Source organism: Buteo buteo, chromosome 3 (genome assembly GCF_964188355.1).
Source record: "Buteo buteo chromosome 3, bButBut1.hap1.1, whole genome shotgun sequence".
NCBI classification, from domain to species: domain Eukaryota; kingdom Metazoa; phylum Chordata; class Aves; order Accipitriformes; family Accipitridae; genus Buteo; species Buteo buteo.
Window position 1 is genome coordinate 32123522 of NC_134173.1, and position 20188 is coordinate 32143709.

Here is a 20188-nt window from a genome sequence, read left to right on the forward strand (position 1 = left end):
ATATTCTTTAAGGAAGGCTCTGGTGGGCTAGAGGGTTTCTGCGGCTCTAATTAGTCTTTTGAGTAGACTTCCTGCTGGCTGTGGGCTTTGCCAACTTCTCTTGCTTCTGCACAGCACAAATTCACCCTTTCACGTAGAATTAATATTAATGTATCCAGTGGAAGTTGGAAACGTTGTTTTTGAAAACCAAAAAACCTGCACCTTTATGGTTTCATCATCAGTGTATGACTTGCCTGTTGTGTTCTTGACCAAGGAACGAAAGAGGCTTGCACGAGAGCCTGGAAATGACTCCAGGTCTCACAGCCAGCCTCCTCTTCCTCTTCTGCGGCTCTCGCTGCTGGTGGTTACTGTTCTGCAGTAACAATTGCTGCTTGCCAATAACCTTCCCCAGACCCCTTTGCTTTGCTTTTCAAAATGGCCACAGAAAAGGCAGATCTAAATCCTACAAAAGCTAATGAAGGCTTCCCATTTATGTAGCAAGCACTGGATTTGGACCGATGCCTCTGGCTGCTGTACCCTTTTCCAGCATTCCCTCTCATCTTAGTGACCTAAAGGAAGAGCCTATTTCATTCTGCATAAAAGAAATATGAAACTGGATAAAAATAGTTGCCTCTTTTTTTTTTTTTTTACTGTGGAGTGTAATGACCTTTCTTGTTTTCTATTTTGATTAATCCATGAGCATTAGCTATAATTCAGTAAGAAAGTACTGAGACCAAGGTACATTTCTGCTAAATGCCAAGTTCTTCAATCACTATTAGACTAATAACAGTATCTTCATTCATTCTTTTAGGTTTTACTATTATTATTGCCCTGGGAAAATCAGGCCTCATTAGTGGAAGCTCATCCTCTCATACATCAGAGAAACAGACTATGACAGCTCTGTTTGCAATTGTGCTGATTTTATATTAAATGCTCCGTGATTCATATTATAATAAAAATTGTACAAACTCAGGGTAAAATTTCTAGCTGAACATAATCAATGCTAAAAGCTCTGCTGGCTGTGTTTTTATTGCAGATAACTTATAGTTACTTTAATTTGTGTCACAATCTAGTCCAGAGGTTTCAGACTGTTTTAAAGAAAGTTTTTATATAATTAGAATGTTTATGCAAGGGAGAATTGGCACAGACTGTCATTTGTAGCATTCCCATGGTATTTTTTTCAGTTAGTTGTGTCGACATAAGAACATTACCATTTGCAACCAGTTTCTCCCTGTAACAGGAAATGCTGAATTCAGCACACCAAGTCGTTCTGCTGCTGGAAATGGATACGGTCTCATAAGTTCAGCACAATATCATCTTCATTTCTGGATTCATGGGTGAAAAGGGGAAATTAACTGGGAAGAAGAATGTTATTAGAGGAAAGATCTCTGATAACTAGTAAATACAATGACAAATTATGGGGAACAGCTGAAAGGAGATTGAACATTATATGTTCTTTGCAATTTAATTGCGTCTGAAACACTGGTTGTGGATGGGTACACAATTATTCCAAAGCTCAAAGGAGGTCAGATTCAGGCTTTCCCTGAGATGCTGCTTAGTTTCTTCAAGCCACTTCAGAATCAAAATCCCTTAAAATTTCCCTGCTTGCTTTGCTTAGTTTGAGCCACCATGTCCGTAAGAGAGCTTTCATGAGGAGGTTGGCATAAAAATTACAAGCACCTTTTGTCTAAATATATACAGCATGTTATCAACAATATGCTCTGTACAGCTCAAGAACAACTTTAAAGCACTTACTTACATTAGAAAAGAAGAAACAAAAAAATCTGTGTTCTTCTCCCAAATACCAAATCACAGTCATTTGCTGTGTTGACAGCTAATATGTGATTAAAACCACAAGTCCTGTAACTTTTTTACTGTAGCTAATATTCTGGCTTTAATCTCATATTTTTTTTGTGATCTCAGATTACCTAGAGGGCAGCAGAAAGAAGGAATATTGCTACAGAGTAGGTAATGCCCTTGCAAACCCAATGAATTGGCTATATTATGTCAAAACAGGTAAATTGAGCATTATAAAAACTTCTGTCCAGTCAAGAGGAATAATTCTATACCCTGAATTAATGTTTTCTGCCTTATTTGGATTCTTATGTTCCCCAGCTTCAGTCCGTTAGTGCTGCCTTAAAAGTACATAGCTACCATAGTGATGATACAATCTCCTTCTCTTTCTTAATAAATGTCTTCTTTAAGCTATCAAATTATAGGGCTAAGGTGGGATAAGATGAAACAATGTTTTTTCTTGCATTTTTCTCCCCCCCCCCCCCCCCCCCCCCAGCTAATACATTTAGTTCTTCTAAAGGAGTAATAAACTGGAATAAATGGGGTGATGCAGCACAGTCTGCTGATCTTGAAATTACTTGGCAATTCTGTGGTAGATAGAAAGAATGCACTATGGTATCAATGCCCATAGCCAAGGAGGAATTGAGTCTTAATGCTGAGTCAGAGTAGCTAGTGCCTTTTTTGAACTCCACATAAAAGCTAAAAAGAATTGGATATTCTGCCTGGGCATAGCACCAGATTAGGCCAAATTTCTGGACAACAGCTAACTTTGGAGCAAAACATACTGGTTGCTGCTGTTGTCCATGTTTCTATCTTTAAGGAGCATGGTAGACTTGAACTGCATGTTGCCTTCATCTATTGTTTTCAGAACAAGATGAGAATCTTCCTTATTTCATCAGCAATATTCTACCTGTTAAAGGAAATGTTTATATATCTGATTGTTTAGTAGCCAGGTAGACACTAAAGAGGGTATAACATTTACACCAATATTATTAGGTCTACATCTTTGTAGACATCTGCTCAGAGTTGGAGGTTTTGTGTCTTAATTTGGATGGGGAAGCATTCCTTGCTGTCTTACTAAGTGTTCCATTTTAACAGGAATATATCTTTAAAATATATGTCCCAGTTGCTAGGATCCAGAGAAACTCACTGTGGCCAAAACCGTCTCTGACGTATTAGTTGTATTTTGGTGAATATGTGGAGGATGTAGGAAGATGTGGAAGAACAAGAAGGACAAATGTCAGCTCTTCCAAATGAAGGAAGGTTGAAGGCAGAAAAAGGGACAAAGATCAAAGCGATTATACAAGAGACAGCCTAACCTTGGTATCCAAAGATACTGAAATTATGAAAGAATTAGTAAGCACCTGGAGGATAATAAACCAATGAGAAATAACCAGCATGGATTTGTCAAGAGCAAATTATGTCAAACCAAACTAATTTATTTCATTGACAGGATAACTGGTCCAGTGGGTAAAAAAGAAGTAGCAGATATGATACAGGTTAACCTTAAAAGGACTTTTGACATAGTCCCAAATGACACGGAAGTACCCAGAGGAAGTATGGACTAGGGGAAATTAGTATAAGAGCAACACTGAAAATCAGTAATTACGTTTTCAAAAGTTTGCTGTCATTCTAAGAGGACTTACCACCTGGGATTCTTGAAGGCTATCCGAAGTCAGACACTATGCACTATTTCTTGTAATGACCTAGTGGGAGCAATAGAGTGAGTGTATGCAATTTGTAGATGGTACAAAGGTTGAAATAGTTATGGGAAGGAGTGCTTGGAGAGCAATTTCTAAATTAAAAAACGAGCTCAGTTGCAATGGTAGTAATTGATGTCCAAATGATCTGAAATCAGTTAGAGGAAACTCAGTAATTACAAGTGAAAAGTGCTGTAGCAAGGAAGCAAATAATCAAATAAAAGATGGAGCATAATTGGATGGACAGAAATATTTTAACAGTGGACCTAGCAGTTACAGCGAGCCACAAACTAATTGAAGTCAGCAATACCATTATTAGATTGCATCTGACCCTGGGGCATCATGTGGCACCATTAAAACTCATTCCCTAGAGGAGGAGACATCTGCCTGGAGGTTTGCACCCAGCATAGGGCAACAACATGGGGACAAATATGCTACTCAGCATGACAGAGTCCAGAGGAGACACCCAAACATCAGAAGAGCTTAGAAAATGTGACTCATAAGAAGAGGTTGGAAGATACAAGTTTGCTTAATCAACTGAGAAGGAAACAGACACTGATAGACATGATATCAATTGCTCAATGAGTAACGTTTGCTTGCCTGTCCCTCCACCCCAGCTATGTTGCTTCTGGAGCATAGGTGAGGAGAGCTCATGGATGGTAGAGGAGGCATCACACTGCACTGTTATAAAGCAAAGCACAAAATCTGCCCTGGGGTCTTTGGTCTCCTGTTGCGGCAACATATTTATCTTTACTTTAAGAACCAAAAGCTGCATTTTTGGCTGAAATGGCACACCCTGTACCCCTTGAATGCATTTTCCTTCTGTAATTGGGAAGAAAACGTAGTTGGAAAACATATCCTTCTAGATATCATGGAGCATGTTTATCTACGTGGATATCACTTCAGTGGAAGTGCAGCACACATAAGTAGCATGCTGATGGGCATAGAAATGTGAAGCAAGCATTTTTTCTTGCTGTGCAGTACAGCATTTCATTCAGCTATCTTCCAGATTTATTATAAATCAATAGGACGTAGGTTCTTAGGACACCCTTCGGTACCATCCTTTTGAGAACCCCACTGCCAACCTTCACCTCCTGGAAGGAGTGGAATGGCATACACCTCATATTATTGAATTCCTTCTTTGTCCTAATATTAAAGGTTTTGATCTTCAGTCCATCAGAGCCACATCTGCTTAGATTTATCATGAATCACTTTTGTGCAACATCATCTGCCTATACACACATGCACCTGGATGCACAGGTGCATACATGCTCACACACCCATCTTTTGATCAGACATTTACACTGTCAGTAGCTAAACCAAAAAATAAAGGTGAATAATTTTTAAAAAGAAGAAAGTAAAATATATTTTTGTTTTGCTTTGTTGTTTTTTAAACCAAAAATGCTGCAGCGTGAAAGAAAAACTAACGTGTCAATCTCTTCCGTTGTTAGCTTAATAACATGGATATTTTAGCATTGGGAAAGATGCAGTTACTGCAATCTATTAAATACTGTAATTAGGAAAAAAAAGTGGGTTTGATGAACTGTGTATTTTTTTGAAGCAACAGAAGAACAGTACTTCTCAAAATTAAACTGGTGTATCCCATCACTGGATCTAAATAAGCATATTTCCATAGATTATTGAAACAATCTTATGGCAAATGTGGAGAAAAGCAATTTAGCTATTATGGTGAAGCTTTCCCAGCTTGAAGGCTGTGTTTAAGATGATGTTTATCTTGGACTCCACCTGGAAACTACACAAGCCTTCAGCTCTCCGTTTGTCAGAGAAGCACATTCTGTTCGTCTTTTCTGTAGTGAAGGCTTTATAGTTTGCTTTTGGAGAACAGAGGGAAAACTAATTCATGACTTTGCATTCCTGAAGTTTTCTCAAAATTCTTTAAAGCTTCTACTGTTATTTTTATTCAGTCCAGGGCGCTTGAATGAGTTTGAACTCTGTTCTGTAATTAATTTCAGACATCACTGTTTACCCTCTTCTTAGTTTTCCTGTCTTATTAACTAGCTCTCCTTCCAAGAGTACTGAAGTAGAGCAGAGCAAACTGCTGGCTAGGGCTGCTCCAGCTTTTTTGAAAGGCAAAGGGTAAGTTAAAGAGAGATTATGTTCATAGCTTCACTAACACAGCTAAACCAAAACCTTTTCCTCTATTCCTCCCACTTTTAATGTATCCTATAAACATCTTTCCTGAGAAAACTGTGATAACCAATTAACCCAGTGAGCTAAGTAGGGCATGTTTAAATATTTTTACGTACATCTGGATGTGTGAGGTCTTGATCAGACACTTCCAAGCAAATCCAACTTGTGATTTTAGTGTGTTAATCGTGTCTGTAACATATGTATATTTAATGTATATATGTAATACATAGTATATTAAAGCAAATAGTGCCAACCTCACAATCTGCTGTATTTTCAAATTAAATGGTACTGTACAGCTCCAGTCCCTGGCCCGATCTGGCATCTCACTGATTTCTGAGGCTGGCACTGTAATCGAGTGGGATTCTACCCTCCTAAGCCATTAAATACTTAACATATAAATTACAATCATAACAAAATAATTTCTGCGCTTGTGTTTTTTTTTGTTTTGTTTTGTTTTCCTAAGAACGCTGAACTTTTCGTTCCTAAATTCCCATTTCACAATCTCACTTGCTCCTGCTTTCTCTGTTTATTTCCCTCTGTCTGTCCGGACTGCACCCTCTCTTCCCCCGACCCCGTTCCAGGTTACAGTACAGCCTCGATGTTGCAGACAGGCTGGCCGATGAACATGTACTCATCGGGTTGTATGTCAACATGCTGCAGAGCAACCCCGCACGGTTAGTGCAGGTTTGGCACCTTTGGGGAACCCAGGAAAGGGACGTTGGTCGGCCAAATGCTCTCACTGTTTCCTCCTGGCTACGAGCTGAAGCAGCTCTTCATGAGCACTAACCTAAAGGGAATGCATATGAATACGGGGTATGTCCTCCCAAAGTTGGTGGATTGTGGCAATTGCTGTTATTCTTTCTAGTGATGTTAAGTAGCAGGGCATTGGGAATAATTGCTTAGTTGAGAATGGCTACACAAATTGATTTGGGACAGCGTGCTCTAGTCAGTGCAGGACTTAGTGGTGGTACAGAAATCTGCGTACAATGATGACTAACAAGTCCACGTTTTCAAGGTAGTAATTTCTGAGGTGATACATAATTTGTAGCTTCACCTTACCTTGAAAGTGAGAGATGGTAATAGTACGTAAATAATGATAATAGTAATAATAGGAATTTGTTATTAACCTAGTGAAGGAAGGAGTTCATTTCAGTTTTTAACCGTCAGGCATTGTTTTTAAATCTGCCTTATTTCTGCATTGTTTGAATCTTGTATATAAATTTGCCCTTATCTCATTCAGAGACATGACAGGTTTCTAAATGGCTGTCTCGATCATAGTTCATTGTTTCTGCTGGAATGAATATGGAGCTTTGTCTACTAAACCCACCTGCTTTCCTAGCACTTGGGGATGGTGGCATTGCAGCAGACCACCCCGGGAAGGGGAAACGCTGGCTTGCCTCTCCAAGTGCAACAAAACTCTAGACTTTGCAGCCCTGTACCAGCAAGGTGGTGAGCAGTGTAGTATATGGCCCTAGAAAGTGTCACGCTGAACAGAAAACTGTACAGTGTTTCTAACAAAACTATGCTTACAAGGTTTCTTTTGCTCATAACAAACCCTTTGGTTTCCTCTACTGCAGAATATTTCCCAGTTTAGAAGAACTCTCCATTTACTCTTATATGTAGAAGGCAATAAGCAACTTCATTTGGGAGGGTCAATGCAATGGTTTTTTGCAGTTTTACAAAATTCACTTCTGTGTGTAGCTCCAGCTGAAGTGGGGGTAATTTGCTATGCCCTGTGGAAAAAAAAGTCTGTCTTTGTTGTTCTGGATTGGCTTCTCCGCTCTGTAGCCCACCAGAATGTGCCAGTGGGGAAAAAAAAGGCAAACTAGTTTTTAGTAAGAAAAATGAACACCATTTCTTCAAACCAAAAATATTTTGAAGGGGAATTTCATTCCTAGAGAAGCAGTTCCAGAAAGGAGACTTATTGAGTAATATTTACACCGTGGCTGTGAGAACAAGCTTTTGGAGCATGTGTGTGGACCAGTCGTTGCCCATCCATGATCGAGGACAGGAGTACGCTACCACTCAGTCTGGTTTGACAGGGAGAAGGAAATGTGGCCCTGCCTACCACAAGTGACTCACTTGATACGGTTGTTCAAGAGGCAAGCAAAGAATGGATGTGGTTTAGAGTAATTTTTGGTGCTAGGCTGGTTTGCCAGGCATGGCATTTTGGATGCCGTGTCTGCAATTGATTTAGCTTCAGTGAGGACCACCAGTTAGCTCCCCTTGTGAGTGCCTAGCTTCATCTTTACCATCTTCATCCTCTAAATTTTATCCGATATATTCCAACTCATTCCTTCAAGGTTTTGGGCCAACCTCACCAAGTCATCGTGCATTTGTGTCTAAATACACACGTACAAATTATGTGCCATAACATCCTTCAAATTTAACGTTTTTGAGGGATGAATGGAGAGTGACTGATAATGGCCTTAATTGTTTAAATAACCAGTGCAAAGCATAGTACATAACATTTGATTACTGACATTAAATCACTGCAGTCACAACATCCTCATTGAGAAACAATCTCAGTTATTTATGTAAGATACCAATTAGATTTTAACAGAAGCATAACTGAGATGGACAGCGGTCTTAGTCATGCATCAAACCGTGCTGCATTGCCACTTTCTGCTTTGTTGCAAAAGAGACTGCTAGTAGAGAAAGGGAAAAGTTAGATTTTGGCAAAGACAAGAACAAACAAGGTGTTGCCATCCTGAAGCTCCTGTGTGAAGCCCCTTTCCAGGAGAGGTAGATGAGGCTTCTGCAGGAGGCTCAGCTGCTGCATCTCATGCAGCCTGGGCTGGCATCTTCAGGCAAAGCTGAACTCCTCCTGCCCATGCCCTGAAGTGGCTGGATACAGTTTGCTCAAAACCCACGCAGCTATGTTAGGATGGTGTTGAGTTCAAGTTATTTCAGCCAGCAGCTTAACGAGATTTGGTAACCTGAGTAAAGCATGTAGTTAACCATAATCAGGTAGCTTCTTATTTAGGGGAGGCTGCAGCTAGCCAGCTCAGCTGTTTTATCTGCCTGCAAAATACCACGTGTACATATGCATATGTGCCATCACAAATTTTCAAGTGCTACTGGCAGCCAAAGGTGAAAAGAGGAATGATTGTAGCTGGACCTTCATCTCCAAGAAAAACCTACAGAAATACTTTATGAGCATAATACATAAGATTACATTAAGAGCTATATAGAAGCATTTCAAAACAAAACGAGGTTGGTTTTTTTAGATACTGAGTCAGGCTAATTTATAGCAGTTAATGATTAGTCCAGTATAGCCCAGTGTACCTTTTTTCTGTTTTAAGTGTAGCTAGTATTTATATTTGGGGGTTTTTTTAATTCATTTAATTAATTTTCACTGCTTATCTTTATTTTTCATCTGCAGTTATTTGATACCGCAACTAGAAGTACAAGTTTTCCTTTCCATCCCTCACAGGCTAATAAGCTGCTTGAGGGTTTTTTAGAAGCCAGCCCTCTAGGACAAATTAAGATACAAGAGAAAGACTTAATTCATTATTTATAGTAACTGTATGGGGAGAAAAAGTATCCCTGAGCCACATGTTTTGATTAGTTTAATGGTATAGTGTGTTTTAGGATGTAAAAACAATACTTGGTACTTAATTTAGTTCATCTTTAGTGTCTGATTCTAAAAAATAACTTCTAACTGCAAATAGTTTTCCTTTTTGTTCATATAAGTTAGAGATTTACCTAGTTTTGAATGTTAATTCCACATATTTCAGTCTTTTTCTTTTCAGATACAGAAGAAAATATGATAAAATACATTATAAGTAGGAGGTTATTTTTGTTCCATAGAAAGTTATTTTCTGATTTATGTTATACTGTGTAGTACTGTGATGAGTCATATGTCCATACTGTAAAAGTGCCATGCTATTCTATGGTGTTTTTAAAATTGTTTATTAAGGAGGTGTGCACAACAACTAACTCTGGCTAGGAAGGCTGGTCTAATCTTCCCTTGAAGGAGGAAAAACATTCGGAGACTCACTGATTACGGAGGAAATGTATAGACATTTGGCTCCCTTGAATGGAGTTAGTTTGTATGATTATACCCACATACCTGAGTGTTACTAACATTTTGATGGTAAAATCTTGGTGATTGTAAAGCAAATGGCAAATTAACAATAGCAGAGGGCTCAGATGATGTGTCTCAGTTTAAAGTACCTTAAAACCAGGAGAATTTTGAAATGCCACCGATAAACAATCCTCAGAATGTATTTGGTTGGTTGCTCTTAGGACATTGTTCTTATAGCCCTGATGCTTAGAAACCTACCCTTTAATTTGTTGGTATTTTACTATAGTAAATTATTTATTAAGTGAAGGTTTGTAGAATAAGAGCATGTCATGAAGACCACGCTGATATCTCTATGGCAAAAATTTCACAGGACTGACATTTCTGAGACTTTTCTAACCAGCGGTTACATAATTTTAAGACCGTCAGGGGACATCCATACCCCCTATTGCAGGGTGCCTACTGCAGAACAGGCTGGTGTGACACATCTAAAGCCTGAGAAATAGCAAAGATCCTCCAACATCACTCCTTTGTTCACAAGCTATCATATTTTTCATCCTTTGCCTGCAGTTTTGAGATGCCTTTTTTATGGATCTCCCTTAGACCATAGAATATTACACAGATCAACTAAAGCCTGAAAAAGAAGTCCTATTGTACAGGTGATAATGTTGGATATTCACTCTACATCCAAATGGTGATAATTCTGCCAGACCAATTATTGCTAATAATTATAAAGTCTTTAAAGAAATGGTCACTAATGGAGAAGCAGTGTTAAAAGTGTTGGTTAACTTTTTTAAAAGAAAAGGATCAGCAGCAAGATATTTGTATGCAAAATGTTCAGTTTCTTTCAAAAGGATGCCGGAATCATTCTCTTGAGGGTCCCAAATTCTGCACACATATTCATAATATTTTAAAGCTTGTATTTCACTGTATCATAGTCTGTGAAGTTGCTGAAGTAAAACAGAAGTAAATTATGGCAAATCAGAACTCTTGAGACATGAAAGTCTTGGCAGTCAAGGCTGACGCTGCTGTGTGTACCTCTGTGCTTAATGATCACATAGAATAGGTACATTCCAGAACTAAATATATCTCAGACATTGAAATTTAATTTACAAAGCTTTGCGGCCAGTGATTTGTGGCATTCATAGACCAAATCTGACATGCTGTTACATCTATTTTATGACATCCATCTACACATAAATATATATCAAAGACGTTAAATAGCAACTAAGAATCAAAAAGCTGCGGTGGCTTGGTTCATTCAGTAAAGTCATTGTCTCAGGGGTTAACTCACATCTCAGCACTGTGTTGCAGATTGTGTTATGCCAACAAGTGGAACCATAATCCATTATTTTTCCAGGATGGATAATATGGTTGCACATTGCTCTAAAAAGGAGAATTGATGCTGAATGCTTGCATGGCCATCTGTTAGGATGTGATGTTTTAGTCCTTATGGAAAAATTAAAAATTAATTATACTGTCATGAAAGTAACCCTTATTACCTGGTTTGCATAATTTTATGTGTCTCCAAGAGTTGCTTGCCCCTTTTGTTCTCTGGATGACATATCAGGACAGTAAGCATGAGTATGTAAGAAGCAGAACTGTATAAATTTAGAAAAATACCTTTAGCTTGGGTCTTTTCAGAAAGTAAATCAGTTATCCCACAAAAATAGCATAGAATTAAGCTATATACATAACAAAATAAATTAAACATAACCAAACCCAAAAAGTCAGTGTTCATCTACCACCAGAAGTCTTCTGTGCAGTCTGCAGCACAAGCTTAGCTTACACAGAACCCCTCTGGGTCTGACTTTTCATAGCTTTACTGTTTTTCTGAACTTCATGTTTGTGGTCTCACAGGTCATTGTCAGAATGAGAAAAAGATGATGTTTACCTCTTTTCCCTTACCTCAACAAGCCGTAACAAATCCACATGACTTCCAGCTTTAGTTTAATGATCAATGAATATCAACCACTATTCACCTTTTGAACATAACTTCTAAATCCCAGTGGACTTAATCAAGCCAATGAAAAGATGCACATTGTAGTTCCCTGAGGTACCTGGGGATATGAACTCACTGAGAATTATTGGAGAAATATTTCCTTTTCCTTTTAAAGATGCCGATCCTTCAAAAGCAGAACTTTTTGCACAAGTGCCATTTTCATTTGGAAGGCTTTTAAAGTTCAAGACACAGTTTCTGGCAAAAGTCAGAATCAGATGCCCATGGCCAAAACAACCCTTGTTTTGCGCACTCTTTTGAAACATGAAGCTCATTCACCAGCAACCGGTTGCATGCCCTGAAGAGTCCATGGGTAGGGAGGTGTGTGCCTGTCTCCCTTCAGCCAAAACATCAGACAGTTGCCAAGGGCTAAGAAAAGGAGTCAGACTTACCTCTGTCTGGGATAGTCTGCAGGCTGTCTTGTATTCCACACAGCAAAGCGTTCTTCTCACCTCTTCTTAGGGGCTTGATTTTTTTTTTCCTTTGTATATACTAAAAAAGTAACACAATATAGGATTCTAAATACCAGGATTATCCAGGGTCAACTAAGTCATCTTCAGATTTCATTTTTTGTCAGTTTATTAGTTTTGATGGTTCTCTACAAACTTCTAAATGTTTTGTTCTCACTATATTACCTTTTTCCTGCTCATCTGACTAAATAAGAGCCTCCATTTAAAATAGGAACAGCTGGCAAGGGATTAACCTGAGAGAAATATTTGCCTTTGATATTTGGGGGGGGGGGGGGGTGTAATAAGATGCAATATTTTAAAGGAATTCAGCATACTTGCTGCTTAGTTCTTACACTTTCTGAGTAATTTTTATGGAGATTCTGTGCACGTGACCAAAGCTCTTCATAGTTGTGCTAGTAGACTCCTGCATCCTGGCAGCAGGAGTTGGCTCCTGTCATGGTTTAACCCCAGCCAGCAACTAAGCACCACGCAGACACTCGCTTGCTTCCCCCCCCAACCCAGTGGGATGGGGAGAGAATCGGGGGAAAAAAAGTAAAACTCATGGGTTGAGATAAGAACAGTTTAATAGGACAGAAATGAAGAAAATAGTAATGATAATAATAACAATAAAAGAATTGGAATATACAGAACAAGTGATGCGCAATGCAATTGCTCACCACTCACAGACCAATGCCCAGTTAGTTCCTGAGCAGCAACGCACCCCACTGCGGCCAACTCCCCCCCCTGTTTATATACTAGACGTGATGTCACATGGTATGGAATACTCCTTTGGCCACTTGGGGTCAGCTGTCCTGGCTGTGCCCCTCCAGCCTTCTTGCTGGCTGGGCATGAGAAGCTGAAAAATCCTTGACTTTTAGTCTAAACGCTACTGAAAACATCAGTGTGTTATCAACATTCTTCTCATACTAAATCCAAAACATAGCACTATACCAGCTACTAGAAAGAAAATTAACTCTATCCCAGCCAAAACCAGGACAGCCCCAAGGTAAAGTGAGTCCAAGTCTGGCATCAGTGGTGATATACAAGTAATAAGTTGCAATATTTTAAAGGAATTCAGCATGTTTGCTGTTTAGTTCTTGCACTTTCTGATCACCATTATGTGATTCTCTGAAATCTTACTCCCAAATATCAAGAAGCCAAGAGTAAAAGAGAAAGTCTGATTATAAACTCCTGGATCAGTGGTTCCAAACTGTGGTCCGTGATAAGTGCCCTGCAAAACTTTCCTAAATATTGTTTTCTGTTGCAAATCTGACAAAGCTTCTAAAGTTTTTCTCAACAAACACTGAGTTTCCTGCTCATCCACTGTCCAAAAAGTAATCACTCTTTTAGGTGATATGACAAAGCTGAGAAGAAAAACAAGTGCCGACTGGTGGTCCTAACCACGTCCCACCTCTCTTTGGACACAGCAGTCTACAAGTTGCATCTTGCACATCGCAGGGGTTCCAGACTGCTGCTGTTTCCCCCTAAGGGAAGGTGCTGCCTGGCCCCTAGAGCTGATCCTTCCAGGGAAATTATGCTCCCACTTCTCCCCTTTGCTCAATTAACATCTGCTGTTGTTAATTTGGCAACATTTTGCTTCTAAATTCTGTAATGAGGGTGTGTGAGTGGACAGCGTGACAGAGCAATAGTCATTTTTACCATGTATTAACATGTCTTCCCTCCTTCCCCTCCAACCCTAAGCAGCGTGCTCGACAGCGCAAGTCGCCTGGATGAAGAACACAAGCTGATCGCCAGGTATGCAGCAAGGCTGGCAGCAGAAACTTCTTCATCAGTAAGTGTTTTAATTAAAAAAAGGTACTTTCCTTCTGTTGTGTTCCAGGGGCTTGGCAAGATCAGGGAAATTACATCTGACAGTCTTAATGATTAATGGATTATTTTTCCCTATCCTTGTCATCAGACATTGTTATGCTTCAGTAATAACACTTTTATGCAGTCCATTTAAAACGAAGAGTCCACATACTAATGCATATAATCTATATACTAATGCAATGGTATTTAAACAATTACAGCAAAGGGAATCTGACATCTTGAACTCGGGAAAGACTAGAAAATCTTGTCTGGACTAGCTTTAGTTAAAGGTTAATGATTTACTGCAGTGGGAAAATGGGGTGACGAATTCATTTTACTCTTTAGTTCAAATATCAAGGCCACTAGGGCCCTAAGTGCTGAGGATTTTAAAGAATGATCTTCAGCAGTGTGACTGTAATGACCCCCTGCATTAGCCCTGGCTCCCATTTTCATTTCAGAGCAATGATTATTCTGCTCTATGTATCCCAAGATAGAAGGTGATGACAGGCTAAAACCTCACTAACTATATTCAGGAATAAGAGAGAATGAAGCAGGAATCTAATCGAAGTATATAAAATCTTAAGTGGCACAAATAAGGTCAGCCTAGTTACTTTTTTTCCATCTCAGCACATTTGATAGAACAAGGGACCATAAATGATGGTTAAGTGAAAATCATCTGTCATGGAAGATTTCACACTACCCGCAGCTGCGGGGGAAGAAAAGGGTGCAGGGGTGCTCCTGGTCTGCCAGCCCAGCCCAAATCAATCCTTTCCAGAGGCATGATGCACAGTGTTTCAAATTTAAGGCAACCTGTAGGTGATGGTCCTGTTTCTGAAGGATGGTAATTCTTTATGGGAACAAGATTTCCCATTAATAATGTCTCTGGGTAGAAACTGGTAGAAATCAGTTGCATATAACATGTGCCCCTGATACGGGGGAAAGCTTAGGAAACAATATTGAAGTAGCTTTTAAATAGAGCTGGTTTGAAGGAAAATGCTGAATTTCTCGTTGCCATCTGTCTGTGCTCTTTGAACAAAAGAGACAGAAGGAAAAGAAAAGGTTTCTGTATACAGAGATCTCTCTGAGCACAGGAGTGGTACCGCATTAGGAGCACAGTGGAAATTTTTAAAGCTTTGCTGACGGTCATTCTGGTTTTTAAGGAATGAAATATATTAATAACACTGGGCATTCAGGATAAAGATCTTGGTTCCCCCTGTATCAGTCATGACATCCACCAGTGTGCATCAGTTCTTCTTTATGCACTGCTCTGCTTCCCTGTGGTTGGAGTGTTAATGGGAAAATATATCCATAGCAGAAAAAATGGTTACAGGCGTAACGTACTGTCCTTTCCTCACAGACAGTGCTAACAAAGGTTAGCACTGAGATTACCTTCATCCTTTTTGAGGGTCCACCTCCTGGAGCAGGAGGTGCCTGGCATCACATAAAATTGGGCTCCAGACTTACACTTCACAGGGCTTTTACAGTGAGAAACACTCAGATCACAGCAGTAACTCAGTAGAGTATTTTTTAATGTCTGATTCTTTCAGGTTGGAGTTAGAAATAAATGGATATCTTTGATAGCTGTGAAACTTTAAATGTCTTGCTCTGCATTGTCATTGATACAAAACTGAAATACAGGAGTGTGAACAAGGAGAACAGTATTTGGTTATTGCTGATGAACATGAAAAAAGCATAGTCCAATGAAAATGTAGTGACCACTGCCTAGTTTGGTAAGAAATAGTGTAATTCCCACTTCCTTTTATTGGGAAAAAAAGGTTCTGCTGTACCTGAAGGACTGGGGAAAGAGTTTTTCTTAAGTACCATCAGAGTTTAGAGGAAAACTTGGCCAAATGGGCCACGCAGCCAGACTGAAAATTGAGTACAGCTTTCAAACTGAAAGTAAACCCCTACTTTCAAGAGAACAAAGCATCACTGCACTGGAAACACATCCCCTTCTTTTTGGAGAGAGACACTGGCTTTTGCTTCAGTATATTCCTCTTGTCTGTAGTATCAAAATTAAGAGCCATATTACAGCAACTGCCTGCAGCAGTGCTGTTGCCTTTTACAATCGGTTCAGAGGAAGCTCCTTGAAGAAGCAATGAATGACAGGATGGTAAACACTGAGTCTTATTTACTTTAGCACTTACCCTGCTTTTACTAGCAATGGCGCCATACTGGTATGAGCACAATATGGATGCTCTTTTTTTAGTGTAGGCAAGCTTGCTACTGCATTTTCTGTAAGCAGATTTCGCAGAACGGATATGTGTTGAACTCATGGGTGCATGCTGGCTATTCCTCCTTCAATGCAGCCTTCTCTTTTTCACAACAGCAGCAGGGTCAGCAGAGAGGGGCATCGGATATCTCCTTCACCATTGATGCAAACAAGCAACAAAGGCAGCTGATTGCAGAGCTTGAAAATAAAAACCGGTAAGTGTCCACAAAGTACCTGGTTTTGTTCAGTCCCATATATTGTGTATGTTTGTTTGTTTTCTGACATTTTTTACCACCTACTTCTGTGCAATGTGCTTATACATGCACTTACACCTCCCCCTAGGAAAAGCACAGGGCACAAAAAGGTCCACAGAATACAGCAAAGGCTTTGAAATCCATAGCTACCCCTGTGTTTTAATGAGTGTACTGTTCAATGACGTGATACAATCATCGATACTTTACTGTTTCCAGCTGCTGTTTGTTAAGAGTTAAAAAAAAAAAAACCAGCCTGTCCTGTTTCAAACCCAGATTAACTTTGAGTTGGATCCTCTGGAGCACTATAACATGAAACGATAAAAGGATCAGTCACGCTGGTAATGTTATGCTCCCCTGCTTTTATTTGTGAAAAAGATGATTAAAGCTCTCCAGAACACAGTCTGCCTGGGAGAGGTTTGCAGAAAGGTTAGCAGCAAGTTAGGCTGCTGATCAAATGAGACACTAGGTACGGATGTGACCGAGACTGAGCGAGAATGTCCAGGAGAAAAAGGCTAGCCGGCCCCAAAAAGGAGTGATGCCCGTTTGTTAGCAGCAGAGGATCTGGCCCTGGGTATCAGACTGCCTGGTGCCATGAAATATGGCAGCAGAGCTCTGCTTTTACTGCTGGACTGTAAAATAGAGGCCAGCCCAGACCAGATGGTTTCCTATTCCAAACTCTGCACTGCCTTCTGTCACTGTGTGATGAGCCACCAGCTCCAGTCTTGATTTGTCTTTCATAGTTCGAGGCTGCCTCCTGACCGTCTGCTATCCAGCACGTTGTGAAGAAGAGACAAAATGCACGAAGGTTTCAACCTTCTGCTGCAAAGCTTTGTATTAGCCTTTTGACAGCGCTCCAGGGCTGGCAAGCCAATCGTAACGAGCCCTATTAAAGTGCTTCTCCATGAATTGTTGACCGCTCTCACATCTCTTCTTACACTAAAAGTATTTTTTGAAGTGCTAAATATTTTCTTTGATACTCAAGAAGGGCCAGATAGGTTATTTTAATTTTTGTTAAGCTCACGTGGTGCTTGAAATGTTCATGGGGAAGAATTTAAAGGGAGCAATTTAATTAAGCATAGAGCTATTTCATGTCTACCTCTGATTTTTGGGGGTCTTGAAGAAATATTTCCCATTATGGTAAAATCCTAAAAGTTTGTTCAAAAAATATCCAGAGGCCTCTCCCATTGCTGAGGGCTTCTTTTGTTGCTTGGAGCCCAGTCATTATATCTACGTTGATGAAGAGCTATGTGCAATCATACTTTTTCTCCTCTTGAGACGTCCAGTGAGCTGGTTTTGTGGAAAATTACTGACTTGTACTCTTCTGCTTATTCTCCTCCCCAAGAGAAATCCTACAGGAGATCCAGAGGCTGCGACTTGAACATGAGCAGGCGTCTCAGCCCACACCGGAGAAGGCACAACAAAATCCCACTCTCCTTGCAGAGCTCCGGCTCCTGAGGTAAGTCCACAGCGGTAAAACCTCTGGCCATGACTGGGGCCAGACAGTCATTCTCAATAAGAGAAGAAATAAGACATAAGCCCGGGTTATGGTTTTGGGGGCTTTTTAAAGTAAATAACACCATGTGTATTTTTTGTCCATTTTTGGTGCAGGCTGTGGTCCTAGAAGTAATTAAGCTTATGCTTTAAACAGCATGCATGAGGAATCTCACGTATTACTCATCTACATTAAATTAAGCATGTGCATTACTGTTTGCAGAGTTAGGCCCTTAGGTCATTTGGAATAGGTCCCCACAGCCCTGTCCAAATGCCATTAATTATATGGGGGAAAATATTGTTCTGTCAGAACAACCGCTTCTACAAAGACTTCTTTTTTATGCTAAAGTAAATAGAGAACTACATGAAAATACAGCCAGAATTAGACATTCATTTTTGGAAATTTCCCCCATGTGTTAGACTCTAAGGAGAGGTCAGTTCTCTTCATGGTGCAAAACCAGGCTGCAGAATGATCCTCCTTGTCACGTGGGAAGTGAGGAGTAATGTCATCTGCAGCAGCTGAAGATTTGGAGGATCGTTTCTCCAATTATCCCACCAAGCTAAAAACATTGATATGGATGTGTCTGAATGTTAATTAGGATGCTCTACATGGATTTACTAATTGCCATGTGTATCATATTGAAGAAGTACAATAGTCATTGGCCCAGATCTGCAGGCTCCCTGCAAGTCCTGACATGCATGTTGTGAGAGCCAGACAGAATCCAGTAAGAAGTATTCAAAACACTTCATGTGAATAGAGAATAGGGTGTAAACACTTTCTTTCTAGTGAAACAATGCTAGATTAAATTTTATCCCCCTGCATAGAGCAGTTCTCTCATGAGAAGACTAAGGAACACTTAGCGCTCCTCACACAAGTAATATTTTAGTGGTCTGATTCATAACCAAGGGAAATTACTGTACGAAATTGCGCTAAATTTTTTCTTTACGAATACTGTATAGTTTTACTATGGAGTTTTTCACACTAAAATATTTTTCTGTTTCACAAATCATTTCCTTTCCAATCTGAAGACAAATTAGCTTCTTCATTTCTACAAGTGATTTTAGTATGTAATTACTTCTAGATATATACAGGCAAGTGACATTCTGTGAGACATATAAAACTGACTATGAAGAAAGTGAGTACATCACATAAAATATACCAATAACGTAGCTCCTGTGCATCAAGCTTAAAGTCTATTTTAAGCAGGTTTAGGAGATTAGCTTTCTATGATGTAGTTGACAAATAAAATTCATTATCCTTAAAAAAAATATCAAATGATTGTGCAGTGTTAGCGGACTGACTAGTTAATTTTTCCCTCTTTTCAATTTTGCTACACATATTAAAAGCATAATATCCTTATTTGAATTTCCTGACATGGGATGTCCCTAGGGCAGTGATGCTGAGTTCCTCAATTATGATATCTTTTCTGATTTAACATGCAGCATCAGAGTCAGAAAATAACTTTTAATCTGTGGGTCTGTGCTGCTTTGCATACCTTCTAAAATGTTGAGCATCTGAGAGGCAAAAGATTGGCTTTTGATTGTCTGTGGAATTTCAACACCGCCTCAAATTCCTAGATACTTAAGATGTCATGAGGCTGTTCTTATCATGTGTAAAACAGAAGGACTCAGAACAGCAGCCCTGATTTATGTCTGTTACCCCGCAGATTTTGGAGGCTTGAAGCAACTAGGAGAGTAGGGCAGTTTAGTTCATATAATATTAAGAAATGCTGGAATCTGTAAATTATGTTGTGGATACCTGTCCCATCATCTTTCACTAGCTGCTGTAGTGTTGCACATTTGCCGAAATGAGATTCTGAACACAGCATTCCTTCATATTACCAGGGCGGTCTTGGAGACAGGTTGGAAAGCCCATTGCTTCTGAGAACTTGCTCTGGAGTACAGCAGGAGAAAAAAGTCAGAGAAGTGGCCTGTACATTGCACACTGCTTAGATCCTCTGTCCCCGTAGAATGAATCTAAAACCCAGCAGAGGTCTGTGCTAGGACCTGCCACTTCGAATTACATGGATAGGGTATCTTATTTTTATTAGCAGTTTCTTAAACTTAGTTGCCTTTGTACAGTTCATAGCATTTCCAACCATTACATGCCTGGAAAAGAAAAGCCAGCACAGGCAATTTGTAGCAGAAAATAGATTAATCCTCCAGAAGAGTAAATACAACCTGGCAGTTTTACTATATGATCCTATTATATAGGTGAGAGAGAGCACACATGAGCAATCCTGTAGAAATCAGTGTTGCTTATATCAGTAACTTCCCACTTACAGAGAAGGCTCAACCTCATATTTCCCAAAATATAGGAAAT

General features: G+C 39.6%; 1 protein-coding gene across 21 annotated transcripts in view; it reads left to right on the forward strand.

Moving 5' to 3' along the window:
- DTNA (dystrobrevin alpha) overlaps positions 1–20188 on the forward strand; it is a 231552-nt gene that overhangs the window by 186560 nt on the left and 24804 nt on the right. For 9 of the 21 annotated variants that reach the window (XM_075023237.1, XM_075023235.1, XM_075023236.1 and 6 more), the window contains 5 exons: positions 5493–5570; positions 6206–6298; positions 13801–13891; positions 16238–16335; positions 17717–17830. In XM_075023237.1, coding sequence (XP_074879338.1) covers positions 5493–5570; positions 6206–6298; positions 13801–13891; positions 16238–16335; positions 17717–17830 — 474 coding nt within the window. The other 12 variants (XM_075023233.1, XM_075023240.1, XM_075023242.1 and 9 more) reach the window with 5 other exon arrangements.